The sequence below is a fragment of the Polypterus senegalus genome, chromosome 3, assembly GCF_016835505.1.
Source record: "Polypterus senegalus isolate Bchr_013 chromosome 3, ASM1683550v1, whole genome shotgun sequence".
Taxonomy (NCBI): Eukaryota; Metazoa; Chordata; class Cladistia; order Polypteriformes; family Polypteridae; genus Polypterus; species Polypterus senegalus.
In genome coordinates this window covers 49,297,567-49,318,109 of record NC_053156.1, presented here as the reverse complement: position 1 = coordinate 49,318,109, position 20,543 = coordinate 49,297,567, and the positions used below count along the sequence as shown (strand labels likewise).

Genomic DNA, 20,543 nt, shown 5'->3' with positions numbered 1-20,543 from the left:
CCGTGGTGAATGCATATTTTAAGAAAAGGCAGGAGCACAGGGTGATGTACAAGGGTGAAGGAAGATGGGGAATGGTGTAATTGGGAAGTACAGGAAAGTATACAGAGGACGAGGTTGGCAAAGAAGAAGTGGGATAGTCAAAATGATGAAGAAAGTAGATAGGAATACAAGGAGATAAAACGTAAGATGAAGAGAGAGGTGGAAAAGGCTAAAGATAAGGTGTATGATGAATTGCATAAGAGGTTGAACACTAAGGAGGGAGAAAATTACCTTTACTATTTGGCTAGACAGAGGGACCAAGCTGGAAAAAGTGATAATGATGAAAACATACTCACAAGCCAGAAGAGTGTGTTGAGCAGAGATTAGACAGGAGTCTCTGTGGACTATGATGTTAGTGGATGAAACTTTGATCTGTTGCAAGAGGGGACAGTCTAATGGTCTGGAATCCCTACAGATTTTATTTTTTTTCTCCAGCTGTCTGGAGTTTTTTTTTTTGTTTTTTCTGTCCACCCTGGCTATTGGACCTTACTCTTATTCTATGTTAATTAATGTTGACTTATTTTATTTTTTTACTGTGTCTTTTATTTTTCTATTCTTCATAATGAAAAGTACTTTGAGCTACTTTTTGTATGAAAATGTGCTATAAAAATAAATGTTGTTGTTGTTGTTGTTGTTGAGAGTAGGGAGCAGGTTGAGGAGACCCTGGAGAGGTGGAGATATGCTCTAGAGAGGAGAGGAATGAAGGTCAGGATGTTAAGCAAATATATGATCCACTGTAGTGACCCCTAAAGAGAGCAGCCGAAAAAAGAAGAAGAAGAATTGTAATTACTTTTGTTATGTTAATGAATGTAACACCAAGAGAAATTCCTAGCAACTGTATTGTCTGGTAATAATAAATGTGCCAGCAGAGAAAAGATCATTGGAGCTGCATGGAAGGAGCTGTGAGAAAACAGAATAATGGCAGCAGCATTGGAGGTTGGATTAAGAAGGAAAAAGCCCTCAGTTAAGTTCTCATAAGAGAGTTTCAAAATATGCACTTTCTTATCATAGGGGCTTTTTTCAGGAACCAGTGACTTTTATAGCATTCCCATTGCAGAAACATTGTCAGTTTTTGGTTCCTTTTAGGTAGTTCTCTGTACTTTTTTTAGCACCAACTCCAGGGTATGCACTTTTCATTCAATCAGGAACTATCATAGATGGATCTTGGGCGAAGAATTGTGCTGATTGGTTTGTGACAAGCATTGGCACCATTTTGCAAACCTGTTAGTACTACAGATTTTGGAGAGTTATCAGTGAAGACTGAACAGCCTACTTCGTACCACTTTGTTCCACACCATGCACTGCATTAAAACAATAATCCCCCCATGAAATCACAATTGTTTTGAAGCAATAAGTTAGTGGTCCCATGCAAACTCCAAATTGTGACACACGTAGCACTGCATTACTATTCATAGCCGCTTTCCAGGTGCACTGCACTATGCACTGCATCAAAGCAATAATTTTTCCCCTAAGGTGGAGAGTCTCATGTGAACTTCTGAACGTGCCACATTTCACACAGCATAACTCTGCAGTCCATAGCCATCTACCTGGAGCTCCATACCATACACCACAATAAAGAAATAAGTTTGAGGGGGAGCTCTCTGAACTCCCAAAAGCACCTTACTTTTCACCACATCACTCTTATTTGCACAAATTTTACATAAAGGTTACAGTTTCCGTTGTGCGGTGGGAACACAGCATACAAAAGTAGCCAGGAACCACAAGTGACACAGGGCCAACATTGTACATGAACTCATTAGTTCCTGGAAGCAAAGTCCTTGTGGTAGGAAAGCACTTAATGTAAGAAAGATACCAGCACCAGTAGTGATACAATTAAAAATATCATATATAATAAAGAACAATGAACATGTTTTCATACATTACAACCACCAAAGAGCAGCATTAAAAGATGCAAGGTCTAGTTTATTAGTGCATCTGCTCATTAGCTGATTTTCTGATTCTCTAAGCAGCCAGTCATGTGGCTGCAGCTCAACATGTATAGCATATGCTTGTGGTCAACCAGGTTTAGTTGTTAAACCAAAACATTTAAATAGAGAATATGGGCTAAACTAAGCGACCCTGACTGTCACACTGTTGTTGGTGGCATACAAGCTAGTGTCAGCATCTGAAACAAACTTTAGGGATTTTCATGCACTGCAGTGAGGTATGTGATCACCAAAACTGGACCACTGAAAATTGAATAATGAATAGCCAGATTCATTTGTGACTTGCCAAAGGTAGGGTCAGTGTTTGGAGTAAACATCCATCCATTATCCAACCCTCTATATCCTAACTACAGGGTCATGGGGGTCAGCTGGAGTGCAATCCCAACCAACACAGGGTGCAAGGCAGGAACAAACCCCGGGCAGGGAGCCAGCCCACCGCAGGCCACACACACGCACACCAAGCACAATTTAGGATCGCCAATGCACCTAACCTGCATGTCTTTGGACCGTGGGAGGAAACCGGAGCACCAGGAGGAAACCCACGCAGAAATGGGGAGAACATGCAAACTCCACTCAGGGAGGATCCAGGCAGTGAACCCGGGTCTTCTAACTGCAAGGCAGCAGCGCTACCACTGCGCCACCGTGCTGCCCCAGCAAAAATAAAATGTATTATTATTATTATTATTATTATTATTGTTATTATTATTATTATTATTATTATTATTATTATCCATCCATCCATTACCCAACCCGCTATATCCTGGGTCATGGGGTCTGCTGGAGCCAATCTCAGCCAACACAGGGCGCAAGGCAGGAAACAAACACCGGGCAGGGTACCAGCCCACCGCAGATTATTATTATTATTAGTAGTATTATTATTATTATTAATGGGTGCAGTTTGCCTTGTGCCAGTAGTACAGGACACATAAGGCCATTAGATACCAATTCAGTTTTATTTGAATATCACAGAGTTGATTGTGTTAACCATATGGATCCTTTTATTGCTACAATATAATTTTTTCCAGCATCTCCCATTACATCATGATCTTTTGCTATGTCACAAAGCATGCATCATCTCACAAATGGCTCCTTAGACATAACAGTGACTTTAGTTTACTCCAAAGACCAACACAGTCATCTAAAAGCAGTCCAACAAAGAAGCTTTGGGATGATGTGGAACCGTAGTGTTTTCTGTCAGAATGGAGCCAAATGGACCCATGAGAAAGATGTTGTTAGAAACCATCATGAGAAGCCAAACAGATGGTTTGTATGGGTGTGTGGATCTCAAGGTTTCAAGATTCTTTGTCTCATACACAGTTATACAAGTAGAACTTGTAGTGAAAAGTGCTTTGAATCCGCCATGAGTCTATGGAATGAAGTTAACACATAGATAATTAAATTAAATTTAATTTACTTTAAAAATAGAAAGAAGAAATTTAAGTTAAATAGAAATTTTAAAGGGAAAAACTAAGGTAATACAATATACAGTGTATAGGGGAAAAATGTATACTGTATATCCAAAGTTTTTACAATTTTAAACAAGATCTGAGCTGTGTGCAAATGTAACAGAATAGAATATCTACAGTATGTACTAGTGTGCTACAGTGTGCTAGTTTGTTGGTTAAAATAGACTTAAAATTACATGGCGGCAACTGAGAAACAGTGAGGTAGAGGAATTCAGTTTGTGTTAATGAACAACTGAAAACTTTTATGGTAGCATATCAAGGTTACAAAGACTTATAGCCTGTGGACAGAAGCTCCTCCTGAGCCCCTCTGTTCTGGCCATAATACTCTTAAAATGTTTGCCTGATTTCAGCAGGTTGAACAGATAGTTATTGGGGTGAGATGAGTCTCTGGTGATCCTAGTTGCCCTGGTCTTGCATCTTCTGGTATAAATATCTATTTAGAGATGGTAAATCAGAACAAAAGCAGCATTCTGCCACTCAGATCACACTCTCTGCAGTTGCACATTGTTACATTTTAGGAGTTACTAATTATATTATTTTACTCCTTTTTGTGATGACTATCAAACCTGTATATTATTCAATGTTTTATGACATGCTTTTGATTGTTAACATCTCTCAAACTTAAAGAGAATATGTTCCCAAAACCGTTTCTTCTAATGCCTTAGATCAATGGTTCTCAAACTCGATCCTGGGGACCCACTGCAGCTGCAAGTTTATGTTCCAACCAACTTCCATTTTTCATTGGACTCTTAGCCTAATTAAAAATGAGGTGCACAATTACACAATTAGACCACTGAGAAACAAACTAATGTGTCAAATATGAAATTCCCACACAGAATAGTGAGAGTCTTTGCTTAAAATGACTGAGGAGGTTATAAAAAGCCTAGTTTGGACTATGAAGGGTCTGTCAGTGGCATGGTCCTGGACACACAAAATGCTTAATTATTTTGTAAGCTTGGAATTTGTTTGATTTCACTGTATATGCTCATAAATGTGACCTGGGTTTCAACTGGTTTACCAGCCTAGAGAGTACATACAGTCAGGGATGAATGTTGTACAATAAAATAAAGTGATTTGAAAAAAAAAAAAAAAACAGAAAGAAAAAAAGTTTAATACAGAACCTTCTTATACTCCTGCATATACCAAATTTCCACTCCTAAAATAAATATCATCCATTTAATTTTGTTGTAACATGATAAAAAAAGTTAACCGCTCACACCATGTGGTTTGTGATTTGTTGCTGCCCTTTAGTGGCGAGAAAAGGCACATGCTGCGTTCATTCAGCTTTTTACCCTTACTATTCAACATTCAAAAACTGGCTTATTCCCAAGATGACTTACTACATAAATACAGTATATGTAGTATACTACAGCGCATGTAAAATAAAGATGCTTTAAAAAAAGAAAAGAAAAATCATATGCAAAATTTCCAAATATGAAATTAATTACTATAAAGATCAGTAAATTAAATTAGATCAATATTTATTGTAACTACACTTTGCCTTTAAAACATTATCAGTACTTTTAGGCTCATAATAGTACCATTTTATTGAAAAAAAATATATAATTTAAAAACCAGCTTGCCTTTTGTTCCAAGCATCTTGGAGAGCTTGCCTCAGTTGTTCTGCAGACATTGGCTGTCTTGCAGCTTCAACGATTTTTAGTTTGGGGCAAGGCCATGCCATCTGTTGTAGAACTCCTCTTTATTTTTTGCTGAAGTTATGTCTTTATGTCATTGGTCATGTTTTTGTGGTTATTGTCCTGCAGCAGAATGAAGTTAGGAATGATCAGACGCCTCCCTAATGTATAATGAGATGGAGAAGAATCTCTGGGTTTATCAGAGGATTGAGAATTCCATTCATTCAGACCAGGGGCTTCACTTTTAAAAGTGTTTTGCTGGGAAATTGTGTACACACATTTTAAGTCTCTTTTTGGGGGTACGCAACTTCCCATGCAAACGTCTGGATTTATTAAAGAAACTCTGAGCCATGCCTAGGCAACATTTTGAAGAAACTGGTAAATTTTGACACCCTTGATTGAGGAACGCCTCAGTCAAGCTTCACTTTGTCAAAAATGGAAAAGAAGAAGGTCCAGTATTGATATCTGAGGCACAGTGGTGGAGCGCTTTCAAGGAGAGGCCAACAAGATAAAGAAAGGACAGTCAAAAAGGTAAGATTTGCACCCAGGGTGTCAAGAGTGGTATGGTGCTATTAATAAAGATGGTCCGTGGTTGACCAAAGAAAATGCTAGAAAAGGTATAGAGGTGGATGAGGAACCTTAGGAATTGCCTACAGTATCTTGTTTGATAACAGTAGGTACTGTTTTAACTGATTTGTCTTGCAGAACACAGAAATAGTCTCATTACCTGTGAATGACAGGTAGAATACATTTTAAATAATTTGATATTTGCCCTACATTTACCTTCAGTGGCTTTCCTTGTCATCCTTGTTTACTTGAACCTCACTTGACCTGTGCTCCATCTATACTAATAAAAGGCAAAGCCCTCACTGACTGACTCACTGACTCACTCACTCACTGACTCATCACTAATTCTGCAAGTTCCTGTGTAGGTAGAAGGCTGAAATTTGGCAGGCTTATTCCTTACAGCTTACTTATAAAAGCTGGCCAGGTTTCATTTCGAAATTCTACGCGTAATGGTCATAACTGGAAGCTATTTTTCTCCATATACTGTAATGGAGTTGAGCTGGATGGCCGTGGGGGGCGGAGTTTCGTGTGACATCATCACGCCTCCCAGGTAATCACATGAACTGACTATCAACGCAGTACGTAGAAAACCAGGAAGAGCTCCAAAAAGCGCTGAAGAAAACATGCATTATATAACTGAGAAGGCAACGAAACAATAAGAAGCGAGCGAGTGACATATACAACCATATTCATGAGTGCTGCTACTTCGGAAACAAAGCACGGTGTAAACTTAAAGTTTAAATTAAGTTCATAGACAGGCTGCTGCTGGCATTTATCATGCCCACGGGTAATGTGGGATACAAGTTTAATGAGAGGACGCAGGAGATAAACGAGAGTTTTGATCACTTTGTAACTAAGTTAAAATTGCAGGTGAAGGGGTGTGCTTATGCAAATTCCGAGACTGTGTTTGTGGGGATTGACAGTTAAGGCGGGTGGGGAGTCACGTCATCATCTCCCCTCCCATTCACCTCATTTCGCTCTGAGCTGAGCTCCACGGCTAACGCCGTCTTCCGAAGCAACTTCGTCACACTGCCACCAAATACTTACAGAAAAATCCACAAGTTAATTCACACCCTGTCTCTAGAGTTTCTCCACACTCAATGTATTCCTCGCATCCCCGTTATACCCTCTGATCTCCCATTTCAATTCAGATGCCTCCAATTTCCAGTAAGCCTCTGCTGCGCGATGACAAGTAATAAGTCTCAGGGACAGACCCTACAAAACGATGCCATTGATTTCAGGCAAGTTTGCTTTTCTCCTGGACAACTATACTTGCATTCTCAAAAGTGACCTCGCGCAGCTTCGTCATATTACAACCGGAGTGCAGCCAGAAACTTTTAAGTGCCGGGTCTTATTTAACATTAAATTAAGCCGTGGATATCGCAACATCACACAAGAGAGCAGCTCACGTGAACTTACTGAATGCAGTACGAGTGATCACTTCCATACATCAAACCTGTTCAAAAAACGCATTACACAATTGACAAGGTGATGGCTTTATATGGCGTTCGTTTATAAAGCAGCGGAGAGGCTGTGTGAAGGCAACTACACAAAAACAGCAGAGCGCCACACTCTGAATGTATTCCTGGCATCACCGTTATACCCCCTGATCTCCCATTTCAATTGAAATGCCTCAAATTTCCAGTAAGGCTTTGCTTTGCGATGACAATTAATAAGTCTCAGGGACAGACCCTACAAAAGGTTACCATTGATTTGAGGCAACATTGCTTTCCTCGTGGACAAAACTACGTTGCATTCTCAAAAGTAATATATATATATATATATATATATATATATATATATATATATATATATATATATATATATATATATATATATATATATATATATATATATATATACACACTTCAATCTACATACTGTCAAATAAACGAACCACACACCCTAGCGCAACATGAGAGGCTTCGCCTTTAGCGCTGACGTCTGAGGTTCGATTCGCGAGAGTGGGTGCAGTGAGTGTGTACTGCCTGATGAGCCCATCAGGCAGTTGGATTTAGTCTTTAAATTTCTATGGTGAAGAAAAATTTATGCAATGATGATTAAATTTAACTTTCATTCCTACTAAACATATTTCTGTCGACCAAATAAAATTACTTATATTTAAAATTTAAATAGAACTTGAACAAATACGATAGTTCATAATACCCACGCAGCACTAAGTGCACGTAAGATTAGGAGTCATTCATTTTAACAAGCAGCGTATTGCACTGATACGAAATAGCCTGCCCGTTTAATTATTTAGGAGTGGATAGATAAATTAATATTTTGTACAAATAATGTTTTTAATTTTTCTTCCTCAATGGATTCTGGCACCCCCAGCAACAGCTGCTTGCACCCCAAATATATATATATAGATATAGATATACATATATAGATAGATGGATATATACATATAGATAGATATATAGATAGATACAGATATATATAGATATAGATAGATAGATAGATAGATAGATAGATAGATAGATAGATAGATAGATATAGATATATATATAGATAGATATATACATATACATAACTTCTTTAACACACTACTTCTCCGGCTGCGAAGCATGGGTATTTTGCTATATATGTATATGTATATATGTATATGTATATATGTGTATATATATATATATATATATGTAAATATATGCATATATATGTGTATGTATATATATATATGTGTGTGTGTTTGTGTGTGTGTATGTGTATGTGTGTGTGTCTGTGTCTGTGTCTATATATATGACAGCAACACTCAAATCAGTGACAAAACAATTACATTAACAATCAGGTTATGTTATTTTTAAAATGTTTCCTTTTCTTTTTCATAACTTCTTTAACACACTACTTCTCCACTGCGAAGCGCGGGTATTTGGCTAGTCTCTCATAAAGCCTGCCTCTCAGACTCTTTCACTTTGAGTCACCTTTCATGCCTCCTGTCTGCTTTTTACTTCGTCTTTTTCTTCCTTGCCATGTGTCTCACACACTGACCTGTCAGATTGCTAAGTGAGCCTGGACACACACACACAGATATTAGCATTTTATTATTAGACATATATAAACAAAAGACCTGTGTGTGAGTGTATGGAGCAGTCTGCTTTGCTCACACTCAACCACTAGATGGCACATACATGCACTTTTAATTTTTTTTTGCGCTTGCATGCACCTCAGTTCTCAATACGCAAGATGTTTATGGGTGTGTGTGTGTTTGTATGTGTGTGTGTATATGGAGCACCCCGCTCTGCTCACACTCAACAAATCCAGGGGAGCTGGTGTGAATTCTGTGGAAGATGTTGAAGTGAGATGGCACATGCGTACACCTAGAAATTGTTTTGCTGCTTGCATCCACCTCACTTCTCATTTAACCCAAGCAGACAAACTCAGTTTTATGGTACATGCATGTTGTTCGTTCACACAGCAAGCTACCATACGTTTGCCTGAGACAGGTTCCAGCCTGTCCCACAGCTGCACTCAACTGCATCTCTGTCTCGGACAAGATACAATCTGTCCTGGCCCACTTAAATCATGCCTCTGTGAGGTCACCAATATAGGGACCCTTTGAGGTTTTTTTTTGTCCCAAAGATCACACGCAGTTAGTATACGTATATATATATATTCCAAAAGTTTACTGTGCAGCAGAAAGTTTGAGAGTAGAAACTTCATTCTTTTGTTTCCTTTCGACTTAATTACTGTAATGCTCTCACATCTTCAGTTAGCCCAAAATGCAGCCGTTAGGCTTTTAACTCATGCTAGCCCGGTTTGCGGAAATTTCGCCTCTCACATTTTGCCCCCAACATTTTGCCTCCATGATATTTCTCCCCCACCCCAGTAACTTCTAACCCACACCCAGATGTTTTGATTGTTGGAAGTTTATAGAAAAAATAAAGTGAATAATTGCTCTCAGTGTTCAAAACTGACTTTCCTAATTTAAGCAAAATGATAAAAAAGTTAGCAATAGTGCATCACTTAAATGAAACGCTCTATAAACATATATAAATTTTTATTTCGATTAAACGAATCCAAACGATTTTACAAAAATTAATATCACATGCCATTGCGAAAAAATATACATGAAATACAATTATGTACTAAATTAATATCTTTGTAATTTACCAGGGGCGAAATGTGGGGGGCAACTTATCCAGATGCCGCTAGCCAGAGTGATCATATCACTCCCATTCTGTACACACTGCACAGGCTCCCAGTATTTTATAGAATTTATTTTAAAATTTTGGTACTTACTTACAGAGCCTAGCATGGACAAGCTCCTGAGTATCTTACTTGCTTGCTCCATCGCTTGTCGGGCTCTTAGATCTGGGCAACAGGGACTTTTAGTTGTCCTGCGCACTCGGCTAAAACCCATGGGGATTGTGTTTTTCAGTCCGTGGCACCAAGACTTTGGAATATCCTGCCTTGTGGTCTGCACGCAGCTGAGTCTGTTGATTCTTTCAAAAACAACTGAAAACATTTCTTTTTAAACAGGCTTTTAACCAATGCTGAGTAGTTCCTCTTTGTTTGCTATCTTATTACTAACGTTTATGTTTTGTTCTTTTGTTATGCTATGTATTGCATTGCTATTCAGCGCTCTGTGACCCTTGTCTGTGAAGGGTGCTATATAAATAAACTACTACTACTACCACTACTACTACTACTACTACTAGACAGAGAAGCTGAAAAATAGGAGAGAAGTTGAGATTCTTCTCAGCAGTTTCAGCACTTCTAGAAATTAGTGATGCCCAGCAAACAAACTGACATTAGGCCAGTGAAGGCCCAGAGTGAGCAAAATATTGGTCCTATATGGGCAGCCAACAATAGCCCAACTGGCATTTCCACATTTGAGGAAAATTTTCATGAACCTAAAAAAAGTCAATGAGGGGCTTGCTGAACTTGTAATGCCAGCGATTACCATATTTTGGGCCACTAAGGGAGTTTTCTCAAGCACACACTGCCCATGGTCTGTTCACAGGAGGCCACTGTGTGCATGTTTGCTGGGAAAATATGGGGCAGTGATTACATTTTCCAGCATTACCAAACCATCGCTGGGTCAATAAGGGTTTTACTGGACTTGTGCTGTTATCCATTTTGGACCACTAGGAGAACTTTAAGTGGCCCCTTGTTGCAGCCCCTACATTGGGCCAGTGTAGTATTTAATTGAGTTTTGCCAAACCCACATAGTCTATAGTCTGTCCGCAGGGGGGCCCTGTGTGCATGTTTGATGGGGGACTGCAGTCAAATTCCAGCGGAAGACAGAGTAGGAGCTTTATGAAGGCACAGAAAGGAGATGTTTGCATAAATCAACCACAGGTGGAACTCCATTGCTTGGTGAAACAAGACTACATAAGCAGGAGAAAAAGATGATATTGAACAGTTCCTACTCACCTTTGAATGTCTATCAATGGTTTATAAGCAGCCTAAGAAGGGCTGTTATATAGGATTAGTACCACTGCTTACCAACAATGCCTACAGAACATATCATAGTTGGAGATCAATGTGGCTATGACAATGTAAAAACTGCCATTTTGTCAAAATACAATGTCAACAGAGAGACCTATGTGCAGAAGTTGAGGTCCACAGACATTTTGCTTGGAGAAACATCACAAGAGGTTCATATTAGATCAGCTGAACTGGGTTCAACTAGCAAAGCAAAACAAAACGGACATAGGGGAACTTATTAACCTGGAACAATACCTTTGTATATTAAGTCCTAAGATGCAAGTCCCAATCAGAATAATTTGAACAGCAGCAATAAGGGAGCACTGCCAGCTAAAACATTTGTGGTAGCACAGTGTGTCTCCAAGAACTACTACATTTCTGTTAAGGCTGCCAGCAAAGGTAAGTCAGCTGAGAAAGTGGGAAGAAATGGTCTGAGCTCGATAGCTCCACATCTAGAGAAGTTCAACCCACAGAGCGGCCTATCTCCATGTTCATATGGTGAAGACCACTTGCACTGTCACACTTGTTACCAGTGTAGAAACAAAAACTCCATATCCTTTTCATCATTTTTTGTAAGGTTTATTGAGCTTAAGCACTGCACTACTTTTGTGTTTCAGAAAGGGTTTCTTCCCTGGCTTATGTTTATTTCATTTTTAACTTTATTGTTGTTTTGAATTTTTATTTTCCATGTTTTTGTTATAATGTAAATTTTCTTAATATTGTTGTGTCTATTTGTTTTATATTTATGAATATTTTTGCCTATGTTCCTTGTTTTCTGTGGATGCAAACCCAAGAAGGAAGGCCACCACTATGTCATTGCCGAGGGCCACTATCAGCCTTTATAATTCAGGCTGGGGAGTAGATCTCTCAGAAGTTCACTGATTGTTGTGGTGTAAGGATCATTATTATAAGTACTGTTTTTGATTTTCTGGTTTTGTGGACTTTTTCCTCTGTTCTTTGCTTTATCCTTTGGATGTTGGTTTGAACTTGTTTGCATTGAGTTTTTCCCTTTCTTCTTGAGTGTCCGTATTTGTGCCTCTTTTCTTTATATGAATACATTTTTTACTTATATGTTTCGTGTTGTGTTTTCAATTTGTCCAAATCTTCTAGTTATACTTGATAGTAATTTTTTGTTTTATCAGGCCACCATCTTGTTTTGGCTTTGGCTGCTGGTATTTTGTGTTTTGAGAGGACTGAGCTCTCAGAAGTCATACTGGTTGATTTTACCCATGAACCATTATTTAAGTTGGTCAAACACCTTAGCTTGCATCCAAGATCAAGGATAAAGAGTTCAAAATGAGTTTTCCCAGTGGCCACTATAGTTTAAGGTTTCCTGACTCCAGCAATGATATTTTGACTTCAGGATTTTTACATTTTGGCATTCCTCAGACTTAAAACAGTGACTTCTGCTAGGTTTGTGACCATAGTTACTGTATTAGGGTTTTGATACAATTTCTAGTCTTCCTGGCTGCAACAATTCACCTGTATGTTGTTTGTGAAATCATTGCCTGGTCCATTATATTTGTGGGCATTATTACTGGCAAATACTTTAATCTGACAGAACAGGGTAAGGCCATTTCTGAGTGCACATATTAGGAATGCTAAAAAAACAGAACTGCTTCAGTTTAAGCAAATGAAGGTTATGAAAGTGGTATTTTAAAATTCTTCCCACAAGAATATGGCGGCAAAGATAGAAACTTGTCAAGAATAAATTTCACTCTAATTTTACATTTAAAAACCTTAGATATGAGGAGCAAATGTCCAAGTAGTCCTGTAGACATTAATATTTCATAAACCTTCAAAATTCAGCTAGGTGATATTTTGCAAAGAGTGGGTGAACTGGGACTCATACTGGGCTAAGTGGCCTGTTATTCTCCAAAACTGTGATTAGGTTCTTGGAAAATGAGAGGTCTGAGCCCTTGTTAGACTGTAATCCAGTCCAGTAATGTAATCCATTGAGATGTTCAAAAATTGCAGTTTTGATAGATTTGTAAAACACCATGGTATGGTGCTTATTGTCAAAGGTGATAATGAAAGAAATTGATTGTGATTTTTTAACCCGCTTAATCCAGACTAGCGTCACAGAAGGGGTTGCTGGAGCCTATCCCAGGAAGCATAGGGTGCAAGGCAAGAACAAACCCTGAACAACTTGCCAGTCCATCACAGAGCATGTCTGTAAAGATAATAATAAAAATAATTGATTGATTGACATTTTCTCTTCAGTTCAAATGCTTAAAATTTTTTAAAATCTGTTCAGATATTTACACTTTATCTATTGTGATATATGGTACTAAATGGTATATGGTTTCAGCTCCCAAGTAAAGTGGTAGTATATGCAGATTAGAAAGCAAATGAATAGGCAGGTAAACCAGCATTTCTCAACCTTTACGTTTTCATAACAGTTTCAATCACGGCCCCCCTAACGTTTTTTTGAAAGGAGCCCACTAATACCAATTTGTTCTTTTTTTAATTAATGATATATCATAGATGTATATTTTATTATACCTACTTAACTTTTATCGACATTTATCTAACTCTGTATTTATTTTTCTAGTATCAGAATGTAGTTTAAGTTCATTTGTTTTGGTTTCAATAGATGTATTTTTTATGTTTTTGATTTTTGTTTTCTTTTTTTCTAATCTTCGCGCCCGCCCCACAGGTTGAGAACCACTGAGGTAAATAATATTAAAACTGATCATTATTTATTTTCATAAGTCCATCTATTCTCTTTTATCCAATTCTGTATTATAGAGATCACCAGTATATGGACGGTAGTAAACAGTTCCAGATGGGACAGAGATTATTTAATTTTTTTGGATTAAGTGCTTAAATAACTTTAATTTAATTTATTTAGTCAGCTTTGCCTTATTGAGAATACATATTTTAAAAACAAAAACAGAAATACAGAAATACAATCATTGTAAAACTTAAGATGCAAGTACCACTATGTTATGAGCCCATAAACAAAATATCATCAACATAATTCATTTATAAAATTAAAAAACTTATTTTTTTCAGAAATATGATTTTTAAAGAATGGTTTTATTCATTTTAAACAAAAAAAAAATAACCATATAAGTAAAGGTACTATTTGCCATGTCTCACTGGCCACTCCTTACCTTAGCTGGATTAGAAGTGTCAAGGAGCCGGGCAAACGATTTTTCATATAGCATCCCCACATTGTTGACTGGGTGAAAAATAATAAAGTGCATTAGTTCACAATCATACAATTTCCAGTTGCTCATACTAGTCAAAGATAATTGGCACGCATTAAATAACCAGCCAAATCATTGTCACAATTATAATTGATATTGTATCAATTTTCAGAACTCACTTTACCCAGTTACACAGTCTAGGGGAGTCAGAACCTATTCTGGTGATAAAGGGCATAAAATCGAGTCCTTGAGAGAACACACACAACTAATTTAGTCATTGCCTAATGAAACTCACATCACACTGTTGGACTGTAAGAAGAAACTAAAGAAACTTGTGACCATGTGGGAAACATGTTGACTGCACCCAGAAGGCACCTCTCCCAGACAGCACATGAGGGCCAAGTGCTGTGCAGCTGAAACACCCCCCACATTAGTGACATAGGTGTAGTATACTCAATAACAATTTTCTTAAAAGTGTCTTGTCAAAACTGACTAAATTCAAGCTAAATTTGTGTCAAAAACAGGAGCACCGATAATTATTTTAGATATTATTAAAAAATTAATTATTTCAAAATAATCAATTATTTCAGGGTGGCATGGTGGCGCAGTGGTAGCGCTGCTACCTTGCAGTTAGGAGACCCGGGTTCGCTTCCCGGGTCCTCCCTGCGTGGAGTTTGCATATTCTCCCCGTGTCTGCATGGGTTTCCTCCCACAATCCAAAGACATGCAGGTTAGGTGGATTGATTATTCTAAATTGGCCCTAGTTTGTGTGTGTCCTGTGGTGGGTTGGCACCCTGCCCGGGATTGGTTCCTGCCCTGTGTTGGCTGGGATTGGCTCCAGCAGACTCCTGTGTTCGGATTCAGCGGGTTAGAAGATGGATGGATGGGAATTATTTCAGTGTTTTTCTGTAGTACAGCTGATGTCATAGGGTTTCTACTGGTCCTGAAACTACTTTACAATTTCATTTCAGGAAAGTTATTTAGCTTTAACTGATCTACTTTTGTGTTTGGGACTGATATCATAAGTCATAAAATGTCATTACTTGATGCACAGTAAATGGCTGTCCTGAAATGATGACTTTAATGTAGTACCTTTATGAGCCATCTCTAAATATAATGCAAAAGCTCACACAGAGAAACATTCCACGTATAAAGGACTTCTGCTTTTATCCTTTGGTTTTTAAGCAACAGATTATCAGGATGTATTGAAATACTGGCATATTGTACCAGCAAAAAGGTTCCTATGAATTTGTTGTTTTTTTTTTAACATTTTATTGAATTTATTAAAAGCAAGTAACATCCCACATAAGCAAGTCAAACTTGACAAAACTAAGTTCAAATCAACCCCCAACCATGAGCAAGAGAGCTAGGCCAACAGACAGAGTAAAACTTTTAAAAAATCCTTTTCCCAAATGTAAATGCGTAATCTAAAATTTTATTGATTAGATCCTGCCGTGTTTTAAAAAAGTTTTGCACAGATGCCCTAAGTGAAAATTTTAATTTTTTCAATTACAAATAGTAAATAGTATCAGTTACCCACTGACTTAAAAAGGTGGGCTAGGATTCTTCCAGGATTCCTATGAATTCAACACCAGACTGATGAACAGCAGAACCTCCAAGAACATCCAAGTCATACTGTACAATCTAGGTGTCAAGCTGGGATTAGGTGTAGAGTGCTTTAAACCTGAAGCCATTAAGGGACACCACTAACTTATCACATAAATCCTGGTCACCTGATGTCTCATTTGTAAAATTTTGCATTCATTTGGGCATGAAAATATACATACTCCAAAAAAACAGAAAAATGTGTACACCAAAACAAATTCAGTTTATAAAATGTGGCATATATACACTTGTGTGCAATCTACCTTTATAAATCATAATCATCTTGTAAATGTTCATACGTGAACATGCGACAAACCCCGCATAGTTCTACCCTGAAACAACAATTTATGGTGTCACACATGTGCATTTAGGAGACAGTTCAAATAGATGCAGTTACCCACCAAACCAGGGGTTGGCACTGCCCTCCAACTCTTTTTCATCTGTCTTGCCAGAACAACTGAAGATTCTACCCAGTAACATCACTTCCTGTTCCAATCCTAAAGACCCACCTCTGCATGATGTCTCTTCTGGTTCCCATCCTCAAGATCCCACCTCTTCATAACACCATTTCCTGCAAAGACTGCTATATACAGTATACCACCATAATTTTCTCTTTAGTCAGTTCCTATTTGACCTCTGCCTGTAAAGACATCATTTCCTTTGTTCGTGCTACAGTATATGGGGGATTCCCCCAAACCTTTGACGTTGACGGTGTTTTTGCCTTTATTTTACATTGGATTGTTCTAATCAACCTCGTAGATATGTAGCCAGGATACTGCAGATCTTCATTTTCTGAAAGGGAAGCCTCCCATCTGATGTATCTAGACACCACAACCTGTATCTTGCCTGCATTTGAAGAATCTGCACAGAATTAAAGCGCAGTGCCTAGGAAAGGTGTAAGTGCCAGCATCTGAGTGGGTCGCCGCTCTAACCTGGAACAGGTAATGACATGAGTGCTGTTACAGTGAATAGTATAGGCCATGTGAAAAATTGCAGGTTCAGACAGTCACTGTACCAATTAGCCAGCTATCATGTACAGCACCACCATACCCTGCCAACGTACCTCAAAAGAAATGAATCATGGCTTGAACCAGGCTACCAAGCCACAGTGTTTTTTAGTTTCAACTTGGCATCCCAGATGGCTGATGTGTTAATAGAATGTCACCGGTCATGGTTGACACAAGCAGTGTTTTTTTTTGGAAGGTGTCCTTATTGCTATGACTACTGTCATTTACCCTGATTATGTTAGTAAAACTGTATGGCTTTTACAACCCTAGATCAGCTTGTAAGCTAATCATCGTCATAAACAAGGAAAAGTCCTGCTGGTACCTAAAAGCTTATTTCTTTTGTATGTGACCATTTGCAATAGTTTTCAATTAGTGCCAAACAAGCCATATTGTGCTAAATAAGATTTAGAGCACAAGATTTGGAGCTTTCTGTATGCAGTGAGTGAATCACACCTTGTTTTTACTTCACTTTAGTTTCTAATTCTAAGAGGTGACAACTGACAAGAAAACAAAAATAGGCTATAGGGCATGGTCTTTATGGCTTTCTGTACACAGAGGATTAATCGCACCAGTGTTTTTACTTAAAGCAAATATGGACAATAAGTGATTTCTTTGGTTTCTAGTCCTGAGAAGTGACAAAAGGTGCTGAACTGACAGAAACATAAAACAAAGTCCTTTAGTGAAAATAAGCAGCATTAGCCCTCTTAAAAGAGAACTAAAATAGAGTCTGTACATAGTATTATCACTTTTAAGCTTTAATATGTTTATCATGTCAATGCGCTGCTCAGTTATATGAATTATTATACACATTATTCGTCATTTAGCTGATTTCAATGTACTTCCCCACTTGATCAAGGGTGTCGTCATTTACATCTTGCCTGCAGAAGGGGCCTGCAGTTCCTTGAAAGCTAGCATTTTTAATGTAGGTAGATCACATTGACCTGGTCATTTTTAAAGTAGCTCGTAAGCCGAAAAAGTGTGGGCACCCTTGACATGGATCGTTGTAGACACGGAACACACATGAAATGCATGTGTTCAAAATAACGATATAGTATTTATAAAAGGTGTGATTTTTCTTGACTTCTCACTCTATACAGCTCCAAGCAACTGACACGCAGGTAAACAGACTTGAGCTGAGAAAACTGTGCGCCGGTGGGGTATGTGATAGCAGACTGCTTGCTGCTTACCAACACATTTAAAGGACAAAAGACGCTGACGGAGAGGTGAGAAGTGTTTTAAGGTGGGATGGATCTACGAGTTTTTTCATATGCTCTGGTAATTCTAGTGTTAAGGCTGCCATCTTTGTGCCAGAGAATCAGATCTGTCTTGGATTTGAACTTGTACAGATCATACTTGCTTATCCATAATTTGCAGCCAGTGCGTTTAACATCTACCTACAGATTTTCAATAATGTTCAAGTCTGAGGACTGCAAGAGCATTCACAAAGCCTTGATTTTTTTCATTCTTATAATACCTCATAGATTTCCAAGTGTATTTTGCATCACTGTCTTTTTTGTAGAAGCGATTCTTTTTTAGCTTCAGTTTCCTGACTGTCTGACATTCTCCTTGAGAGATTCTTGATATTCAGTGGAATGCATTCCTATCTGTATTTGCACAATGCTTCCTCAGCCACTATCTGTCAAAAAACTCCAAACCATAATAAATCCACCCCCGTACTTAACAGTTTGAATGGTGTTCTTTTCTTCAAATGCTGCTCCTTATTTTCTACAAACAAATCTCCTGTGGTTGTGGTCAAAGAGTTTGATTTTAATTATATCTGTCTACAGCAAATGCCTTTCTCTTGTGCAGATGATGTTTTGCATTCTTAAGACATTGTTTTTCTGTAAATTTCTTTCTGATGGCCTTCCATGAAGGCCATTCCTGTGTAAGTAATGCTGCCCAGCAGAGGAGTGTGCCTCCTTCTCAGCTAAAACTGCCTGCAGTTCCCATGCAGTCATACTGAGTTTTGCTTTGCTTTCCTTCATAGATAGCTGTTCTATCTGTCAGTTTTCTTGGTCTACCAGGTCTTGTCTTGAACACTGACATCTTAAAGCAGTTTGATATCTTTTTATATCCTTCCTATACTTTGTGGGCTTCAATTACTTTTATTTTCAGATCCTTAATTAGTTGTTAAAGAAGAGTTCATGTTTGAAGAGTCAAACAATGTATCTGACCCTGGAATTATCATCAGTGGCCATTTCCTAATGACAGATCTTAACAAGATTAACACCTAATGAGCTAAACCAGACCAGACTAATGACCTAGTGAGTTCTGATACATTATAACTGAAATGGTGTACAAACATTTGCAAATTTCTCATTAACTCGAAGTTGTACAGTATTTTCTATTTTTTTTTTACTTTAAAGGATAAGTTAGTTCTTTAAAAACATGGCATACTGTATATACATTTGCCACGTGAAATTATGTTCTAAAGTTAAGCACTTTCTATACATTTTAAAAAATATCTTGCCCATGCTGGGGCATGGTGGAAAAGCTGAAGAACTTACCAAATGCATCCATTTTTTATGCCAAGGCAGTTGTTAAGTACTCATTTGCAACTTCCGTGTTTCCAACGCATATTTATTACAACAACAGGATTGTGCAAATAATCATTTTATCACATATTCCTGGTTCTATTTTTTCTGTGGTAAGGTTATGTTTACTTTTCTCTTGTATGAGTTCTCACACAAATACAGAAGAAAATCAAGACAAAACCAAATATGTGGCACAAAACTCTTACTGTGATTTGGACTTTAAATAGGATACCACTCCCTGGTGTGGGTGTTGTACTAGAAAACTAAGTGCTGAATTATTGTACACAGCTTCTTTAAAAATGACTAAATGTCATAACATTGGTGTTTTTGGGGTTTAAAAATGACACATATAAACTATTTTACAATGTGTGTGTAATTGCAAGATGCAGATAAACACTACATTGCTGTCTTTGCTGTAGAAATGGGTGTATTTTGTAAGTTTTGAAGCTTTTCTTCTGTGCCCCCATAGCCTCCAATGTAAAGCACCAAGAAATGCAAGACAATTTTAGAAAGTTATCCAAAGTGCTTTAGAACATAAATTTGTGTGGCAAATATATATTTATATTGTTGTGAGAAAATAACTTTGACTTGAGAAATACCAAACTTATCCTTGAAATGTCAAAAAAAGTACTTTTGTATACAGGTAGATCTGTAGTTCCTGAGCAGGCCCATTAGCTATAAAATAAAGGAAAAAAACAACTACGAAAGGGTTAAATCCAGTGAACTCTCAACCCATAGATCACATTAGTGTCTGAGATGCGGGTGTGTTGATAATCCTGGTGTGTGCACTACAGAACATGAACTATGCACGTCAGCCGAGGCAGGCCCAAAGGAATCAGTTCATGTTACATTAGTATTATCCTTCTGGATATGTAATTGAGTGAACAGTAATTTACCTAAAATTCCAATTTCTAGTTCTTTCAGCTGCTCTTCGATGCTATCATAAAGAGAAGGACCCTCTGTGAAGTCTGCTTGAATGATCCAGGTGTCTCTGTTATGTTGCTTTTCTGGGAAAATTAATGAAAACACAAACAAACAAACAGAATAAATAAAAACAAAAAATTTATAATAAAACCTTATAACAGCCAGTTCTATGGTATAGTTTTACTTGGTGCAGTATGCCTCTTGTGTTTCATGTCCTTCTCTCTATT

The 20,543-nt window shown here is 37.8% G+C and overlaps 1 protein-coding gene across 3 annotated transcripts in view; it reads right to left on the bottom strand.

The window, feature by feature from the left end:
• Positions 1–20,543, bottom strand: part of LOC120525125 (testosterone 17-beta-dehydrogenase 3-like) — a 127,688-nt gene that overhangs the window by 26,880 nt on the left and 80,265 nt on the right. For all 3 annotated transcript variants that reach the window (XR_005632892.1, XM_039747165.1, XM_039747166.1), the window contains 2 exons: positions 20,289–20,399; positions 14,211–14,278 (listed from right to left, as the gene is read on the bottom strand). Coding sequence is in view for 2 of the 3 variants with exons in the window: in XM_039747165.1 (XP_039603099.1) it covers positions 14,211–14,278; positions 20,289–20,399 (179 nt within the window). In the remaining variant the exon portion in view is untranslated. The remainder of the gene's footprint in view (positions 1–14,210; positions 14,279–20,288; positions 20,400–20,543) is intronic.